The 16257-nt window shown below is 45.6% G+C and overlaps 6 protein-coding genes across 6 annotated transcripts; 3 read left to right on the top strand and 3 right to left on the bottom strand.

Annotated features, from left to right (window-relative positions):
- Nucleotides 1–205: 205 nt before the first annotated feature.
- MAK21 (RNA-binding ribosome biosynthesis protein) lies at nt 206–3493 on the top strand (the record flags this gene model as incomplete). The annotated part of the gene is made up of 1 exon (XM_020211006.1): nt 206–3493. The coding sequence occupies one exon, from the start codon at nt 206–208 to the stop codon at nt 3491–3493; it is 3288 nt and encodes a 1095-aa protein (XP_020063682.1).
- An 875-nt stretch (nt 3494–4368) lies between these two features.
- CANTADRAFT_268772 (uncharacterized protein) lies at nt 4369–4765 on the bottom strand. The gene has a single exon (XM_020207918.1). It carries the CDS (start codon nt 4678–4680, stop codon nt 4480–4482), a length of 201 nt encoding a protein of 66 aa, XP_020063681.1. The 5' UTR covers nt 4681–4765; the 3' UTR covers nt 4369–4479.
- Nucleotides 4742–5773, top strand: RAS2 (Ras2p). The gene has a single exon (XM_020207817.1). The coding sequence runs from the start codon at nt 4954–4956 to the stop codon at nt 5701–5703; it is 750 nt and encodes a 249-aa protein (XP_020063680.1). The 5' UTR covers nt 4742–4953; the 3' UTR covers nt 5704–5773.
- Nucleotides 5774–5982: 209 nt separating this feature from the next.
- On the bottom strand, nt 5983–9512 carry PKC1 (protein kinase C; the record flags this gene model as incomplete). The annotated part of the gene is made up of 3 exons (XM_020210967.1): nt 7708–9512; nt 7266–7635; nt 5983–7160 (listed from the first exon to the last, which is right to left on the bottom strand). The coding sequence occupies exons 1-3, from the start codon at nt 9331–9333 to the stop codon at nt 5983–5985; spliced, it is 3174 nt and encodes a 1057-aa protein (XP_020063679.1). The 5' UTR covers nt 9334–9512.
- A 1354-nt stretch (nt 9513–10866) lies between these two features.
- CANTADRAFT_26607 (uncharacterized protein) lies at nt 10867–13842 on the bottom strand (the record flags this gene model as incomplete). Its single annotated transcript, XM_020207816.1, has 1 exon — nt 10867–13842. One exon carries the CDS (start codon nt 13840–13842, stop codon nt 10867–10869), a length of 2976 nt encoding a protein of 991 aa, XP_020063678.1.
- Nucleotides 13843–15410: 1568 nt separating this feature from the next.
- On the top strand, nt 15411–16223 carry CANTADRAFT_53707 (uncharacterized protein; the record flags this gene model as incomplete). The annotated part of the gene is made up of 1 exon (XM_020210244.1): nt 15411–16223. The coding sequence occupies one exon, from the start codon at nt 15411–15413 to the stop codon at nt 16221–16223; it is 813 nt and encodes a 270-aa protein (XP_020063677.1).
- Nucleotides 16224–16257: the final 34 nt, after the last annotated feature.

Below are 16257 nucleotides of genomic sequence, written 5' to 3'. Positions count from 1 at the left end.
GGAATGCACAACCCCGATCATGCATTTACAGGTTGTACGGGAAAACATAATAATCCGATAGCAGAACAAATCTGGTGACGCGCAAGCTGCAACACGTGAAGTGGATCAGGCGTCATCACATGATCAATCACATGATCTCTTCTCGTAGCTAGCGATGAGGTATGAAAAATTCCACTCTCCATCTCCGTCTCCATCTCCAGCCCCAATGGATTCGAAACTAAACTTGACGTCCTTAAGGGACAAGATATCAAGTAAGATGAACGAGCTGATGAAGAAGAGTAAGGGCAAGGAAGACAAGAAAGAAAAGAAAAAGGAGGTAAATAGAGCCCAGAATATCAAAGACAAGGAAGCTAAAGATAGAAAGGAAAGAGACGCCAAAAGGACTCCAAAAGAGCACAGCAACAAGAGTGCCCCCAGAGAGAACAAGGAAAAGAAGAGTCCAAGGTTCGAAAAGAAGGAGCAGCCCAGACATTCCAAGCATTCCAACAGGCCTGCCAAAGAGAGCGAGTCTCAAGATGCCGAGGACATTAGCGACGTACTTCGTAGAGAAGCACTTGCTCTTGGAGCATCCGAAGCAGATCTCGAGCTTTTAGCTGGTGTTAGTGAAGGCGAGGAAAGCGAACAAGAATTCTCAGACAACAAGAAATTGGAAAAAGGGTTCGGTGACGACTTGCGTAAGTTCATGCAGGGGATTGGATTAGGTGAAGGTGAGGCTATGGTAATTGACGATGATGAGGTTCCAGAATTAGTCGAGGAAGAAGAAGAGGAGCAAGAACAATCCGAAGAGGAGGAGGAGGAAGAAGAAGAAGAACAAAAGCCTGCAGAAAAGGAGGAATCTGAGTCCGAATCCGAATCCGAAGAGTCGGAAGAATCCGAGGAATCCGAAGAAGAAGCTGAAGAAGAGACAAATGAAGAAAAAAAGGAACACGAAGCTGTCCAGGTTAAAGAAGTCAGCTTCAAGACCCCAAACCCTGACAAGATCACTTCCGTTCAATCTGTTTCTTCTACCAACCTCATAGTTCCAGCCAGAACCGACTGGTTCAATAATCCTTTGGATACTCCACACACTGCTGGCGATCCTGCTCCTCCAAAACTTGATCGTTTTGCCAGAGAAAGACTTCTCGAAAGAGCCAAGTCAGTCCTCGACAAGGACAACAAAACCTATCTTGCCGAGTTCACATCACAATCATCTCAGAAGAAGTTTTTGAGTCAGATCTTGGCAGACGGTACCTTGAACGATAAGATTTCTGCATTGACCTTGTTGGTTCAGGAAAGTCCTTTCCACAACATTAAAGCATTTGAGACCTTGTTGGGTTATTGCGAAAAGAAGTCCAGAACTGCTGCTCTACAGTCTATCAATGCCATCAAGGATCTCTTGTTGAATGGTGTTCTTCCTGACAGAAAGTTGGTTGCTTTCGAAAACCAGCCATTAGTCCCAACCTTGAGCGATACCCAAGTGGCTCTCTACTACTTCGAGGACTGGGTCAAGAAAGCCTACTTCAAGTTGATATCGATTCTCGAGGTGTTGTCCCACGACCCCATTCTTCATGTCAGAATGACGGTCATCAGTCATTTGTTCGAGTTGTTGAAGGTGAAACCGGAACAGGAATTCAATCTTTTGAGATTGGGTGTTAACAAGTTGGGTGATATAGATAACAAGGTTTGTTCCAAGACCAGCTACCAAATCCTTCAATTGCAAACCCACCATCCTGCCATGAAGTCGATTATTGTGGATGCCGTTATCGACACCATCTTCAAGTCCAACAATGACTACAATGCCAAGTACTATTCAGTCATCACCTTGAATCAAACGATTTTATTGAGACAAGATGACTTGTTGGCCAACCAGCTTGTAAAGACTTACTTCAAGCTTTTCGAGAGCTTATTGAAAGAAGCTGACGATATTCAAGGCCCCAAGGAAGGTGACAAGGTGCTTGGAGAGTCCACCATTGGCAGAAATAACGGACGTAAAAATTTCAAGAAGGGTAAGAAGGGAGGAAAATCCGTCAAGGTGGAAGAAAAGACCCAATTTGAAATTGTCGAAGAAAGAAACACAAAATTATTCTCTGCATTATTGACTGGATTGAACCGTGCTTTCCCATTCTCAAACTTGCCTTCTGAGACATTCGAGCAGCATCTTAACACCCTCTTCAAGATCACCCATTCCAAGAACTTCAATACCTCTGTGCAAGCGTTGGGTTTGATCCATCATATCATCACCAAGCAGGGCTTGAACCCAGACAGATACTTCAAGACACTTTACGAGTCCTTGTTGGATCAAAGATTGGTCCAATCTTCCAAGCAAGGTATCTACTTGAATCTCTTGTTCAAGTCGTTGAAGAACGACACCGAGGTGCCTAGAGTGTTGGCATTTGTCAAGCGTATTTTACAGGCTTGTTCCCACTGGTTGAACATTGGAAGTGTCAGTGGTATGTTGTTCTTGTTGATCGAATTGTCCAAGGATGTGCCAGAAATCAAGGAGATGATGGTTGGTACAGTCAAGCCAGAGACTGCCAAGGAATCTGAAGAAGGAAAGGAGGAACAAGAAGAGTCGTATGATCCTCGTAAGAGAGACCCCAAGTTTGCTAATGCCAAGTCTACTCCACTTTATGAACTCAACCATTTCCTCAACCACTACCATCCAACGGTTTCTATCTATGCCTCCTCACTTCTCGACGGCACTCCACAACCAAAACCCGACCTTGGACTCTACACCTTGGCCCATTTCTTGGACAGATTTGTGTATAAGAACTCCAAGCAAAAAGCTGTTACCAAGGGTTCATCTATTATGCAACCTTTGGGTGGTGCCCATACCGGGTCTTTATTGGTTAAGGCCACCAATGTGTTGAGCAGCGAAATTCCTGCCAACACCGAAAATTGGGCTAACAAGAAGATTGCAGATGTTAGACCAGATGAGAAATTCTTCCATCAATACTTCACTTCGAAAATTACCAAGATAAAGGGTAAGAAGGACGAGAAGGAAGAGGTGGACGAAGAAGAGGCCGAGCAGTTAGAGGACCAAGAAGTGTGGCAAGCGTTGGTCAAATCCAGACCAGATGTTGAAGCAGGCTCCGAAGATGAGATGTCTGACTTTGACGAAGCCGATTTCGACGACATGAGCGACTTTGATGACGAAGACGACGACGAAGAAGGAGAAGGTGAAGCCCCAGAAGCCGATGGCGAGGATGCGGAAGAAGGCGAGGAGTTCGAGGAGCCAGACTTCGAGGAGGAGTTCAACAAGTTGGCTGCTCACCAGGACGACCCAGAGGACGAGCCATTCGATGATGACGAAAACCAGATGTTTGGCATCAACGAGGACGACGAGCTCTCAGACTCGGAAGTGGAGGCTAACATTGGTGAGGGATCTAAGAAACGTAAATCCGACGACGACAGCAAGAAATCGAAGAAGGCCAAGCTTAAGAGCTTGCCAGTTTTTGCATCTGCAGACGACTACGCCAAGTATTTGGACTCCGACGACGAGGACTTTAGCTAGACCGTTTACTATTAATATATCACTACTATTGATCGAGCAAATGTGTAGCAGAAGTTGTACTTTATTGAAGTTTTCTTTAGAGTTGTCACCGTTCACTAGTAAATAATACTACAGAAGTATTTATTTTATTCCATTGAGCAATATTTAGTACTTCATAAAATGATTTATTTTATTCCTCTGTTAAGCACACGATGGAATACCTAATAACACGTATACATTCCACGCTCGATCAGGTACTTGGGAAGTCACGAGCCAGCTCTAACATGGAAGATAGTTACTAGTGTCACTGCCATGGAATTGCTCATGCCCTTGTTCTATAATATATGAAAGAAATTTCGATTTTCCCAGTAGCCATCTCAGAGCAACTGCGGAATTATGTACAAAACCCATACCTATATTTTATTACTAGCATTTAGCAAAGTTCTGCATCTGCACTGAAGGACGGCCAGAAGTTCTTGCTCTTGGCACATTCGTGCTGCATTTTTTAATTTGTGAATAGTGCCATTTTAGAAATCATCCGATGGCTGCTTGTACCACAGTGGCACCTGATCCGATGAGGGGCTTCCTAGTCACCCAACAGGTTACAGGCCGGAATCCGCATCGCCTCTTTTCCAACGGTAACGGTTGGGATTGCTTCTTTTTAGTCGTTCTGGACCGTTGGCCCGATCGACGAGGACGCCACAATGCAAGGGCCGATGATTCTACCAGGAACGGACCTAGCAATAGGGTTCTCCAGAGGTAGTGTGACACTCGCCCGAGAACAATTTCGATCTCGTCTGAAATTGCTTTTTTTGGAAAAATATTCAACGGTTGCGATGCATAAAGCCGTCTCCGAATACAAAAGCGACACTGATTGGGAGAGGCTGCACGGCCCAGTGGTGGGGGCATGGCTACCATGGCCGTGTCAGAGACATCATAGGGTCCACATAGACTCGAATGTAGGTTGGTGTGTCCAAGTCCCATTTAATTAGACGAAATTCTCGGCTCTACAGGCTCTCTCGGCTCCACAAGCTTCCTGTCTTCCTCGGCTTTCTCAGTGCTGACAGCGGAAAAGAAATGGAAGAAAAGAAACAATAGAGAACGAATTTGACGTCGTACATGCAAGTGTTCCGAAACACCAAGCCAAAATGGCGGACCATCGGCACGGAAATGCCTGTTTTGGCAGCGTGCACCATTCCTGCTTCCATGTAGCCAACGACCGTTTGTGGTCTTCTCGCGTTTATTATATATACTCCAAGGATCTAGAAACTGGTGATGATTTTCTCTTGTTTGAGTCTTTTTTCATCAGTTTGTTTGTCACTTTTCCTCAGCCTTGAAGTCATCACTTTTTGAGCTGTTCTTCATTTTCACAGTAGTTCTGAGGTACTTTCATCACACTATTCGAAGTCACAAGGCACTTTCACAGTCTTTAACGTTCTTTCATCGCATTTAAAGTTCCCTGATCCCTGCCCCAGCATAGCATGAACTCGCTTAAGGCACTCGGAAACGAGTTTGACATCTGCGTGCTCGGAAACGCTTCTACTGGCAAGTCGTCTCTCATTCTCCATTTTCTTCATAATGCCTTCATTGAACAGGAGTCGTCGTTGGAAGACCTCTACATCAAAGATATCCGCAATGGCCATATCTATAACCAGGTCAGCGTGCTAGACACATCGTCGTCCATCGACAGCTACTCATCCTCGAGGAAACAGCAGATCCTCAACACTGCCTCCATCATATACGTTTATTCCATCGACGACTACGAGTCGTTCGTGGGCATTGTCGAGCTCCACGAGCGTATCCAGACCTTGCGGCCATCCCTTCCTCCAATCATCGTGGTGGGCACCAAAGCTGACTTGGAACAACGTCAGGTGTCGTCCGACGAGGCCCAGCAGTGGGCAGAGTCCATTGGAGCATTGAACTTCTCAGAGTGCTCCTCCAAACGAGGTGTGGGTATCGACGAGGCCTTCGATCCTCTTATCCAGTACTTGCTCGTGTCCAAACGCGAGAAGGTAAGACAGCAGTCGATAATATCGTTGGGCCAGATTCAGCGGGAATTAGTGCTGAATCCCCAGACCCCAGACACCTACGAGACGGCTTCGTTTACTGGCGACGACGTACTCGTCAATAAGGTGCTGGAAGAGGTGGCCAAAGAAACGCCTGCCAGGGTACACCAGCAGCGCAAGAGGGAAGCACACACGAAGGGAGACAAGTGCTGTGTGATTGTTTAATTATTTATTATAGAGTTATAGAGCCTGAGGGCATTAATGGTACTTAGAATGGATTGCAATGCGTAGATTTGGACATAAATGGAAGATAGAAAGTGATGGTATCTGGTCTTCAGACACCTTTTGTAGTGTAGAATCTCGAGGTTCACATTCGGTTTTGAAAGTAAGAAATACAAAAGTTAAATTAGCAAAACTCCTTTCTTTTACTGTGTGTTTCAGCAAATACCCGTCCTACGAAACGGTGCTACAAGACACTTGACTGAAGTATAGATTAGTAAAAAATTAAATAGTGGCGTTTTCAGAAATGTGGGAGAAACCACGGAATTGCTCTTGCATCTCAGAAGTAAGAACAGTTTCCACGGGGGTCAACCTTGGAGTTTCAGAAGTGAATTCTTGGTCGAAATTGGAGTAGTCGTGCTCAGAGCTGATTTCAGGCAAGTATGGCGCTTGAATACGGCAGTTCAACACATCGTCAAAGTTAACATCGTGGAAGTATGGATGTTCCATGATTTCGAGTGCGTCTCTTTCACTGGAACCTAAACGGACATTAGGGTCCTTTGTCAACAATGCCTGTAAAACCAAAACGGTTTGACGTGGCATGCTGATTGGATACTTAACATCATCGTGTTCAATAGCATTAAAGATTTCATCTTCATCTTCACCCTTAAAGGGAGATTGACATAAAAGCATTTGGAAAAGTAACACACCAAATGCCCACCAATCAACGCTTCTGTCGTACTGCTTACCAGCAATGATTTCTGGAGCCATGAACTCTGGAGTACCACAGAAGGTACCGGTGGTCTTCTTGAACCACATGTTTTCCTTACACAAACCATAATCACCAATCTTGATGTGACCTTTCGTTGTTAACAAAATGTTGTCCAATTTCAAATCACGATAAACAATACCATTATCGTGGAAATATTTCAATCCCAATAAGACTTCACATGCGTAAAATTTGGCTCTCTTTGCAGAGAAACGAGATTTCTGAATATGCCACATCAAGTCACCTCCTGAAATATACTCCATAACAAAGTAGATACGATTTTCAGTTTGGAAACAACAGTGCAAGTTCAATAAGAAGGGGTGCTTTTCCTTGTTGGCTGTCAAGAAGACTCTCTTTTCGGACTTCACACTTTCTGCTTCATCATTTTCCACAATGAAATCCTTCTTCAACACTTTGATAGCACAGAGACTTTGAGTGTGTCTCGATTCTGCCAACATAACTTTCCCGAAGTTACCTTTACCTAAAACTGCCAAGAACTGGAAGTCATCAAGACCCACTTTTCTTCTGCGGCGCTTTGATTTTTGTGGTGATGCCGCCTTACTCACTGATACTGGCTCAACTTCGGCAGGTCTGCTCACGACTGGCTTTGATGGCTGCTCAGCATAGTTGTCTGGGGCAATGTATTGCTGGGTATGAGCATTTTGATAATCAAAGTTGTTGAAGGTATCAGTTGCTGGATTTGCAAATGGATCCTGCTCAGGAACCTGGCCACGGTAATCTTGGCTGAAGTCCTTAGGAACTTCAGATTGGAATTCTTGTTGTCGCTGTTGGTAGAAACCATTCTGGGCGTTATGTTGTTGTTGCTGCTGTTGATATTGCTGGTACTGTTGTTGTTCCTGCTGTTGTTGTTGCTGCTGCTGTTGCTGTTGCTGTTGCTGTTGCTGCTGCTGCTGTTGTTGTTGCTGCTGTTGCTGTTGCTTGAGTGCATGTCTATACTGATCTTGTTTTTCATGCGTGTCCTCATGTTGAGGTCCACGTCTACTATAGGGACTTTCGATTGGCTGTTGGAAAGCATTAGTTGTGTGGGTAGGCAACTTAACCTCAAAATCTTTCTCCTGCTCGTCATCAGAATCAGGTTTTTTAGTTTCAGAAGTAGCATCAGAGGATGAAGTTATTGTGATCGAAGGTGGTGTAGGAACTTGTTCGAGCTGGTTATTGAATGGTTGCACCTGTGGGGGTATGTGTGGGCGGGCGTGAATATGAGGCTGTGGCTTTGGAACGGGTGCCTTGGTAGATTTAATGGTCAACAAAATCTTATTAGCCATTTCCATGGACATACCACAAAAATCTGGTACGAGATGAGCACATTGAGTAGCATGACACATGATTCCACACTCTGTACATTTACGTACGTTCTTCTTACCCCACGGCAAAATGTAACCACAATGGCAACACCATTTTGTACCATGGTTGTTAACTGGTTCAAATCTATGAGGAATACGGTGATTCAACTTGGCCTCATCATCTACATCTGTGCTGGACTTGGAGATACACTTTGTAACAACCTTTTGATAACACTTCTTGTGACAAAGGAATCGACAATCTTGACATTGGAAACCGGTGTAACGCAAAAACTCTCCACAAAGAGCACAACACATAATGTTGTAAAATTGCTTTTGAACAAACTGGTGACCGTGTTGTTCGAAAACTTCTTCCTTTCTTTGACGAATGGCACCATGACGACCAAGGGCACCCATGAATTGTTTTCCTGGTCTTGCAGTTTTTTCAAAGCTAAGATTCACCAAGATTTGACCGACGGGTTCCAAACTCAACCAAGTGTTGACCTGGATCTTTTGGTTGCTGGAAGACTCAGTACTGGCTGAAGACTTTGAAGGAGAAGCTTCTGAGCTCAAGTTTTGAAATGGTTGACTTGGTGAATGGTTTCCACCAAACTCCTTGCCAGCATCAGCCTGTGACAAGTTTCCTGCTGATAACCAACCACTTGAACCAAGTTCATTGGCAACCTTCTTCTTACGAAGCTCTTCAGTAAGGTCAGATAACAATGCCCAATTAACGGCCACGGGAACCAAACTACTTCCTGATTTGTCAAACACCGAGAACTCTATTTCATTTCCTTTATCAACATCAATGGTGAATTCTTCATTCCATTTGCCAGTTCTTGAACCACGCGTTCTGACCTTTTCAACATCGTCGATTTTGATGACGACGACCGATTCGGGTCTTTTGGAGAACATAGGAGAGGCGATATGGTCCACATCTCTAATACAGGTGATGTTCACTATCAACTTACCACTGAGGGGTTTTCTGGCATGCTTGGGAGTGTTGATGATCTCGAAGTCCTTGGTGACATCCTCGGCATTGATGTGCATGTTTTGGTACTTTCTCAACGCTTTATTCAACAACTGGATCCTTTGATCCGACTCCAAACGCCCTCCTTCGGCAGCGTTACTGGAGGACTTGTCTCCGTCCATCAAGTAGAGATGGGAGATCTTTTCGTTGGCTTCACGGTACTGGTTCTCGACCTGCAACTTAAACTGCAACTGCTGCAACATGTGCTGGATCTTGTGCCCCAAGGATGGGCAGTCATACTTGATCAAGTCGAAACGAGAGTACACGGGCCTGGGAGCACTGGTGACGGCACTGTTTTTGCTGGGAGAACCTTCGGCGCTGGCGTTCTGTTTCTGCAACGTCACCTTGGCCAATGTTTCCGTGAGGTAGTCTATGTTGCTCTGGGTCTCCCTGATCTGGGTGTTGCATCTCTGGATCACCTCGCTGTTGGTGGTGTTCTTCTTCAAGGCCTGGAACCCCTGGATGAGCTTGTGCTCTCTCTCGATCTTGGCCTTGATGTCGTTCAACACCGATTCGTTGTTGGTGGCACTGGACATGGCGTGGATGTTCTGACGTGGCTGCTACTCCGATCTGGGTGATGTCACCTGCTGTTACTGGCCAGGACGGACGTTAACGAGTGGTCTGTCGGGATGGCAGTTGTAGCACGGGTCGGGAGGGTCTGGAGAACGGCTGGGGTGTTCTGGAGACGGGGCTGTGGCACGTTCTGGCGTAGGCGCTGTGGTAGAAGGATCGTTGTCGATTTTTTCCACATATGGGTTGTTGACGAGGTGTGGCACGTGACCTATAGTGAAGGGGTCATGGAGGCGTGGAGGTGGAGGGGGTGGTGGAGGAGGTGAAGGGCGATCGTAGAAAAGGTGTCGGGGTGTCGGGGTCTGATATGACGCGGTAGCGAGGAATTGGAGCGATTACGGCGAATCGGGGCCATTTCTGGACTTTTCACTGGTGGCTATACTGTTTATTCTCGCTAGCAAAATCTCACTGATTAGGTGAAACGATACAGGTATTATAGACACGACGCAGGTATCATAGCCACGATTCAGATAATGTAGCTGAATACATTATTTCCTTTGGTTTTCTATGCAATTGATGTCCATAGTGGACTGTATAGTTACAGGCATGTCCTTCATCAAAATCACTATACAAGACCAACGTAAGAAGTACTTTGCTCCTTGCGAGCTTCCTGTTACATAATTAATATGTTCCCAAATACAACTAGATTCTGCCTATTTATCGACTAAATTGTTGGCAACTCTAATCATAATTGCTCGTATTGACCCAAACAGTGCCACCATTATTTCAGTAGAAATCTCTCGTGGCGGATGTTCGCTAGCGTTGATTCCGGGCCGTTGTTGGCGATGCGCACGCGAGCGTCTCTCGCTAGCTCCGTGCGTTTGGAAGGGTCCTAGCGAGAAAATTCGCTGACTTTTCCGACCACCCTAAGAACTTAGTTTTTGCATCCCACAAGGAAAATCTACTGGAGGATAGTGAGTTGCTGCTGATGATGAGACTGTTAGTTAGGACCACCAACATATTACTGGCATGGTCAAATTCCTGAGACTGGAGAAACCTTCCCCAACGAGTAATTTCTTGCCAGTTACACTTACACTTCGTAATTTATCGAACACCAAGAAACTGATCAGTAGTATGCCGAGATACATAATGGACCTCGGAGTAGACTTGGCCCTATCGTCTTACGATCACGCCACAACGTTTACTACTTCTGGGAATCGAATCTAGATATCTTTTTGTATTTTGTCTATTGTTCGCAACCCCATTATTTTTAGGCCCCTTGTATTCATCTGGAAATTGTCTTGAACACGCTGGCGCCGTTGGATTTAGGCTATTAGGTTGCATAAGAGCGCAACCTTATAGGATTTATTTTATGCCCGAACAATACCAAGGCAATAACGGTTGTAACAACAGTTGCACCGGGACCATTACCGGGCCTCCCCCGCCTGGGCAGGGTTCCAACAGAAACCCAGTGCTTTTCTGGACCGCAGATAATGGGGTAGATTCTTAATTTTATTTTTTTTTGAAAAAGTGTCTGCATCATCTTCATCTTATTGTCACTATTTACTGTTACATCGGCAGTTGCAATCGGGGACAGGACAAACGTAGTGTTTCGAAAACCACTCCTCGGCATGGTGGGCATGGCTCCCGTGATTGCAGCTCAAGCAGAAACTGAACCACTCCCGAAATTTGTTTTCGATCTTGTTGGATGTGCTCACTTCCGCCAACTTTTCTGAAGGTTCCAAAGGCAACGGGGTGCCCAAGGTCAAGAGGCAGATTGAGCATCTGGGAAGAGGTGCCCCACAATGAGGACAAGCATTGAAATCCTCATTTTGCTCCTTGTTAACACTCATTTTATTGAACTGTTTCAACAACACCTGTGTGTTACTATTGTTCACATAGGCGCCTGACCTGGATTTGGATATGTTCTTGTTACAACGAATGCACTGGAGATACACTTGTTTAGGTGTTGCTTTGATGGTTGGGTTGCCAGCGTGGTTCTTAGAAAGTTTGGTACGTGCAACGTCAAATTTGGCTCTGACGCCGAAGTATCCCCAACTATCCAACAATCCTCGGTAGCAATCCACCCAGTGTTTGACCCTGTTGTCAGCGAAGTATCTGGGACATGCAAACGCGGATATCAATGCAGCAGTCTGAACGTCACTCGTTCTGTCCACGAAGCTCTGTAACAAATCAATACCTCTGGGCGTAATTCCGGTCAAGATCAATCCTTCTAGCTCTCCTTTGGTCACAACAGAGTCGGCGATTCTGTTCAAATAGACATTGAGATCTTTATCAGACAAGAACCTTAAAGCAACTCCTAGCCTCTCTCTCAAAGGCAACGAATGCTCATCCAATACGTCCCACCAGTCATTATCGGCAATGAAAGCAAAAATGGCCCTGAGGTAAGGGTCATCCAACTCTGATGCCATTTTACGACATTGGTCCTTCCAAGGACTGTTGATGTTGGATGTCTTATATGCCAAGTAGCCTGCTACTGCGGTGGACATAATTCTCAAGCGTTCCTTCTTTGCATTGGCCAAAATTTCGATCGCCTTAGGCACATCACCGTGGAAAACCGCCCATCCTGCTGCCTTCTCGGTATAACCAAGAGCAATCAAGATATTGAGCTTTTCTTCAAATTCAGCATCGGTCAAGTACCATCCACTAACGATCAAACATAACTTTCTTTGAGCCTTCCTTTCACTATTGCTTGGAATTGTAATGCCAGCAGTCTTTGTTCCTTTGGAAGAAACGATAGACTTAACTGCAAATGAGAACCAATTATCATTGAGAGTTTCAGTAGAATCTTTTCCAGTAGTTCTGTTCTGTCCCTCAAGTTCTTCAATCCCTTTCCATATTCCAAGTACACCCTGATACCCTAAATCAATTCCCTTTGAGACCATTGTACCTTTATCTAATGACTTCTTGGCCAACGACAACCATTTCCAAGTGTTTCTCAAGAAGAGTTGATTATCAAGGAAATTCAAGTCTTCCAATACCCTTATGTTATTATCGCAATCAACTCCATAACCATGCTGTGCTCGCTTCCGGATGGTGGAGCATATGTCATTACTAACCACGTCCATATGGTCAAGAAATTTGTTCAACGGAATGAAATCTTCCTCGAACTCATCATTGTAATCGTTAATGAGTTCTTTATTGGCCAAGATGCTCTCTTCTTCGATCATAGAATCTACATCTTCAGATGAGCCCGTTTGACTGTACTTTCGAAGATCTCCTGAAATAGTCATATCATGTATCTTTGCTGCATTCAACTGTTGAGCAACTGGCTTCTTTTTCTCTATTTCTTCATTCACAAAATTGGACATTGTACCTTCTGGACCAGTGAAAGAAAATTCATTGTAAGAATTGAAGTCCATGGATTCAATACATTCCACCACGGGCATTTTGAAAACAGATCCAGATTGCCTCATGCAGACGAAGTTTGTGGAGGTGCTAGAGTTAATATCGGGTGAGTAGTCGAAAGACACGACTCTCTCGTAGTCTGTTTTAACATCTAAGACTAAGGCCACGAAAAGGGACTCTTCGTTTTGCTTGTACAATTGGGAAGCCTGGTGTTTTAGACTCTGTAAAATAGTTGGATCTTTCTTCACCTTATAGGGATCATTCGAGTTTGTAGAAGCTGGGACCACACCAGTTTGCCATCTTCTAATCAAGTCACCGTTGAAAACGGCCAGGAACTCTCCTTTTCTGATAGAAGAGTATCTCACACATGGATTTTGATTCTTTCTGGAGGAAGTATCGCTAAGTAGCTTATTGAACTGAAGCACAGGGGCCTCTGAAATGACATTTGAAGCAGACAACGAGCCCTTCGACCTGGCATTTGAGGTCAACTTCCTTCTATCCCACACAGCTAGCGACCCGTCCTCGCTGAACGACTGGAAATAGTGGGGCAGAAAATGGTCCACTGTCAACCCCAAGGTGTATTTGGAAGCCATCTGGAAGACTGGTTGATCCAGCCTCAAGTCGATCTCTCGGAGAAACTTGTACAGCCCACACACCAAGTTGCTTTCGTGTTCTGGATAGAAGATGATGGATAGAATGGCCTCGTTGGGAACGTAAGTATTGATAGGTCTCTTGATATGGTCGTTGGTGCTCTTTCTCGAATAGTGCTCGATGTTCCAGATCTGGAGCGAGTTGTCCTGCCTGCCCTTGTCGAAGCCTGCAGCGACTAGATTTTTGTTGTTGAAAGAGATGGAATTGCACGGCCTGCTCTGCTTTGGTCTAAGCTTAAGAATGGACGATGTAGGCGACGATATGTCGAAAATTGACACATTTCCGTTGATGGAACCCACTCCAGCAATCCCCTTGATCACAGATGAGTATGACGAGCATTGGATGTTCTCGAAGCCTGAACGGCTATTGACTTTGATCAAGTCATTAGTACCCACTCCTGGATCCTGATGGTTTGTCTGGTAGAGGATGACTTCATCGCCAATTGGATTAACTGCGAAGAATTGTTTCTCGTAGCCTTCGTCCCAGTTAAAGGCTCTGACGATTGAGCCGCTCATGGGTGGATGGGTGGATGGAGAGGATGGAGTGGGTGTTTTTGTTATACGGTCGCGTGACTGTGATCACGTGTCAAGTTGGCGACGGAGATCCAAACGAGACAGTCTTCACATAATACAGTATCCAGACAGATGTAGCTGGATGTACTGTTTTCTAGCAGGTAACTGTCTGGTTGGTGTGGCATCATGGTGCCTAAATCATTACTGGTTGTGATCGAGTCCAGATAGTTGTTGGCCGCAACTACGCAAACACCAGATCGTAGTCTACAGTGCAGAGAGATGTTGCCAGAGACTACACAAGAAGCTAATATTCAGTAGAACAACATCAAGCCATCGGTGGAAGGGAATTTTGAATTTTCGAAAGTCCACAACCACCCATGATTTTCAAGATCTTGGTTCAAAATTAAATGACTGATAAATTGTATTCTTGGTTTTCCGCTAAAGACCATTCTGGAATCCTCGTTCGGTCTGGACTCAGCAATCTGCTTGTGCTGTACCGTCGGTAGCAATCTCTCCTAATGTCAAGGCTCCTACGAAGTATCTTAATGTGCATCGCGCATAATGTCAATCCGAGGCACTACTTTGTAATAAATCTCTAGGCCCGTAACCTGGCATGAGAAATACCGTTTTTGAGGGGGGAGCATGCCAGCGTGCAAGGCAGTGCAGGACATCATGATGCTCCACGATCTGCTACTGGTGGGGTACCACGTCACGAATGAGCTACGAGAGGTATCAACTGGTGGACAACACACGGGTTGTGCGTCTATTCCGGATCAAAGTTCTGACCACGTCCCACCCACCCAGCTGGCTTGCTAGCTGCTGGTCTGTAATTTTCACAGCCCGACTCAGCCTTTGGTTCTGGACTTTGAAAGTGAAAATTGAAATTGAAAAATGGCTATCTGCAGGAAGGCTGCTGAGGTCGAAGTGATGCCAACTTCATGAGAGCACATGGAACGACCCGAGGCTCAAGCGAAGCCCATCGAGGCATGAAGACGCAGTCTCCAGTGAGTTTCGGGCGTAGATGGCCCTATTGGGCAGCGGCTCCACTGAATTCCGTACAAAACGGCAAAATTAAGCTTCCGCTTGCACACCTATCAAGCAAACAGCTGTCAGGTCTAGACTCGCTGGCGTAGATCTCCCGCTGCACCCCTTTAGAGTTTGCCATCGAGCTCGATCTTTTGCCAAATCAGGTAACTCATCTTCCTCCTAGTGTGCCGGTTACGGTCCCATGCGCAGTGTCATCGAGCTAGCTTATTACTCGCATGCATCGATATTCCGCGCCGTTGGGAACCTTGGCCTGTATACAGACTGAAAAATTTATGGATGCAGATAATTTTGCAATCGGATCTAGACCGCCAGAGGTCTGGAAAATGGCAGTCTGGGGTATAAAAGAAGCAAGGCTCCCATGAATAAACGGCCAACCACTCACGTTCATTCATACACATACACACCAGCTGCATCACTCTTTCTGCAGTTTCTTCTTTTCCCTACGAACTACCCACATTCCTTCCTTCACATTCTTTGCCACCACAATGCTTTCAAAGTTCTTTCTTATCGCACTCTCTCTCGCTATGGCCTCCGCTGCCCCTACTAAGACCTGTTCCTTGCCCACTGACGGCGATTTGGTCAAGATTTCCGGTGCTTCCAACGACGGCTGGGCCATGAGTCCAGACCAGAAGTGTACCGCAGGATCCTACTGTCCCTATGCTTGCCCTCCAGGTAAGGTAATGGCCCAGTGGGACCCATCCGCCAAGTCCTACACTTACCCAGAGTCCCAGAACGGGGGACTCAAATGCAACGACGACGGGACTGTTTCCAAGCCTTTCTCTGACAAGCCATACTGTGTTGATGGAGAAGGTACCGTCAAGGTTGACAACTCTGCAGACGGTGAGGTCGCTTTCTGCCAGACAGTTTTGCCTGGAGATGAATCCATGTTGATTCCAACCACCATTTCTAATGGTAAAACCGAAACCATCGCAGTTCCAGGTCCAAACTACTGGGCTGGAACCGCTGCTCACTACTACATTAATGCTCCTGGTGTCTCTGCCAGTGATGGGTGTATCTGGGGATCTAAGGACAAGCCTAAGGGTAACTGGGCCCCTTACGTCGCTGGAGCTAACGTTGACGACAACGGTAACACTTTCATCAAGATCGGCTGGAACCCTAAGTACATCGATGACTTCAGTGGTGAGAAACCAAGTTTCGGAATCAGAATTTCCTGTGCTGATGGTGACTGCAACGGTTCCGGTTGCGAAATCGATCCCTCCAAGACTGGCTATAACGGTGTCTCTGGTGACTCCAGTGGCAAGCAGCAAGGTGCTTCTTACTGTGTTATCACTGCCAAGGACCTGAAGAGTGCCAACATCGAAGTCTTCTCTATCTAGGGATTTTCTTTTCTACTTTTCTTATTGGTTACTT

This window comes from Suhomyces tanzawaensis, assembly GCF_001661415.1.
Source record: "Suhomyces tanzawaensis NRRL Y-17324 unplaced genomic scaffold CANTAscaffold_5, whole genome shotgun sequence".
NCBI classification, from domain to species: Eukaryota; Fungi; Ascomycota; class Pichiomycetes; order Serinales; family Debaryomycetaceae; genus Suhomyces; species Suhomyces tanzawaensis.
This window is presented reverse-complemented; position numbering and strand designations above follow the sequence as displayed.

Coding starts and splice junctions, on each gene's coding strand:
- CANTADRAFT_268772 (XM_020207918.1), bottom strand. CDS start 4,680: ATGGAAGCAGGAATGGTGCACGCTGCCAAAACAGGCATTTCCGTGCCG.
- RAS2 (XM_020207817.1), top strand. CDS start 4,954: ATGAACTCGCTTAAGGCACTCGGAAACGAGTTTGACATCTGCGTGCTC.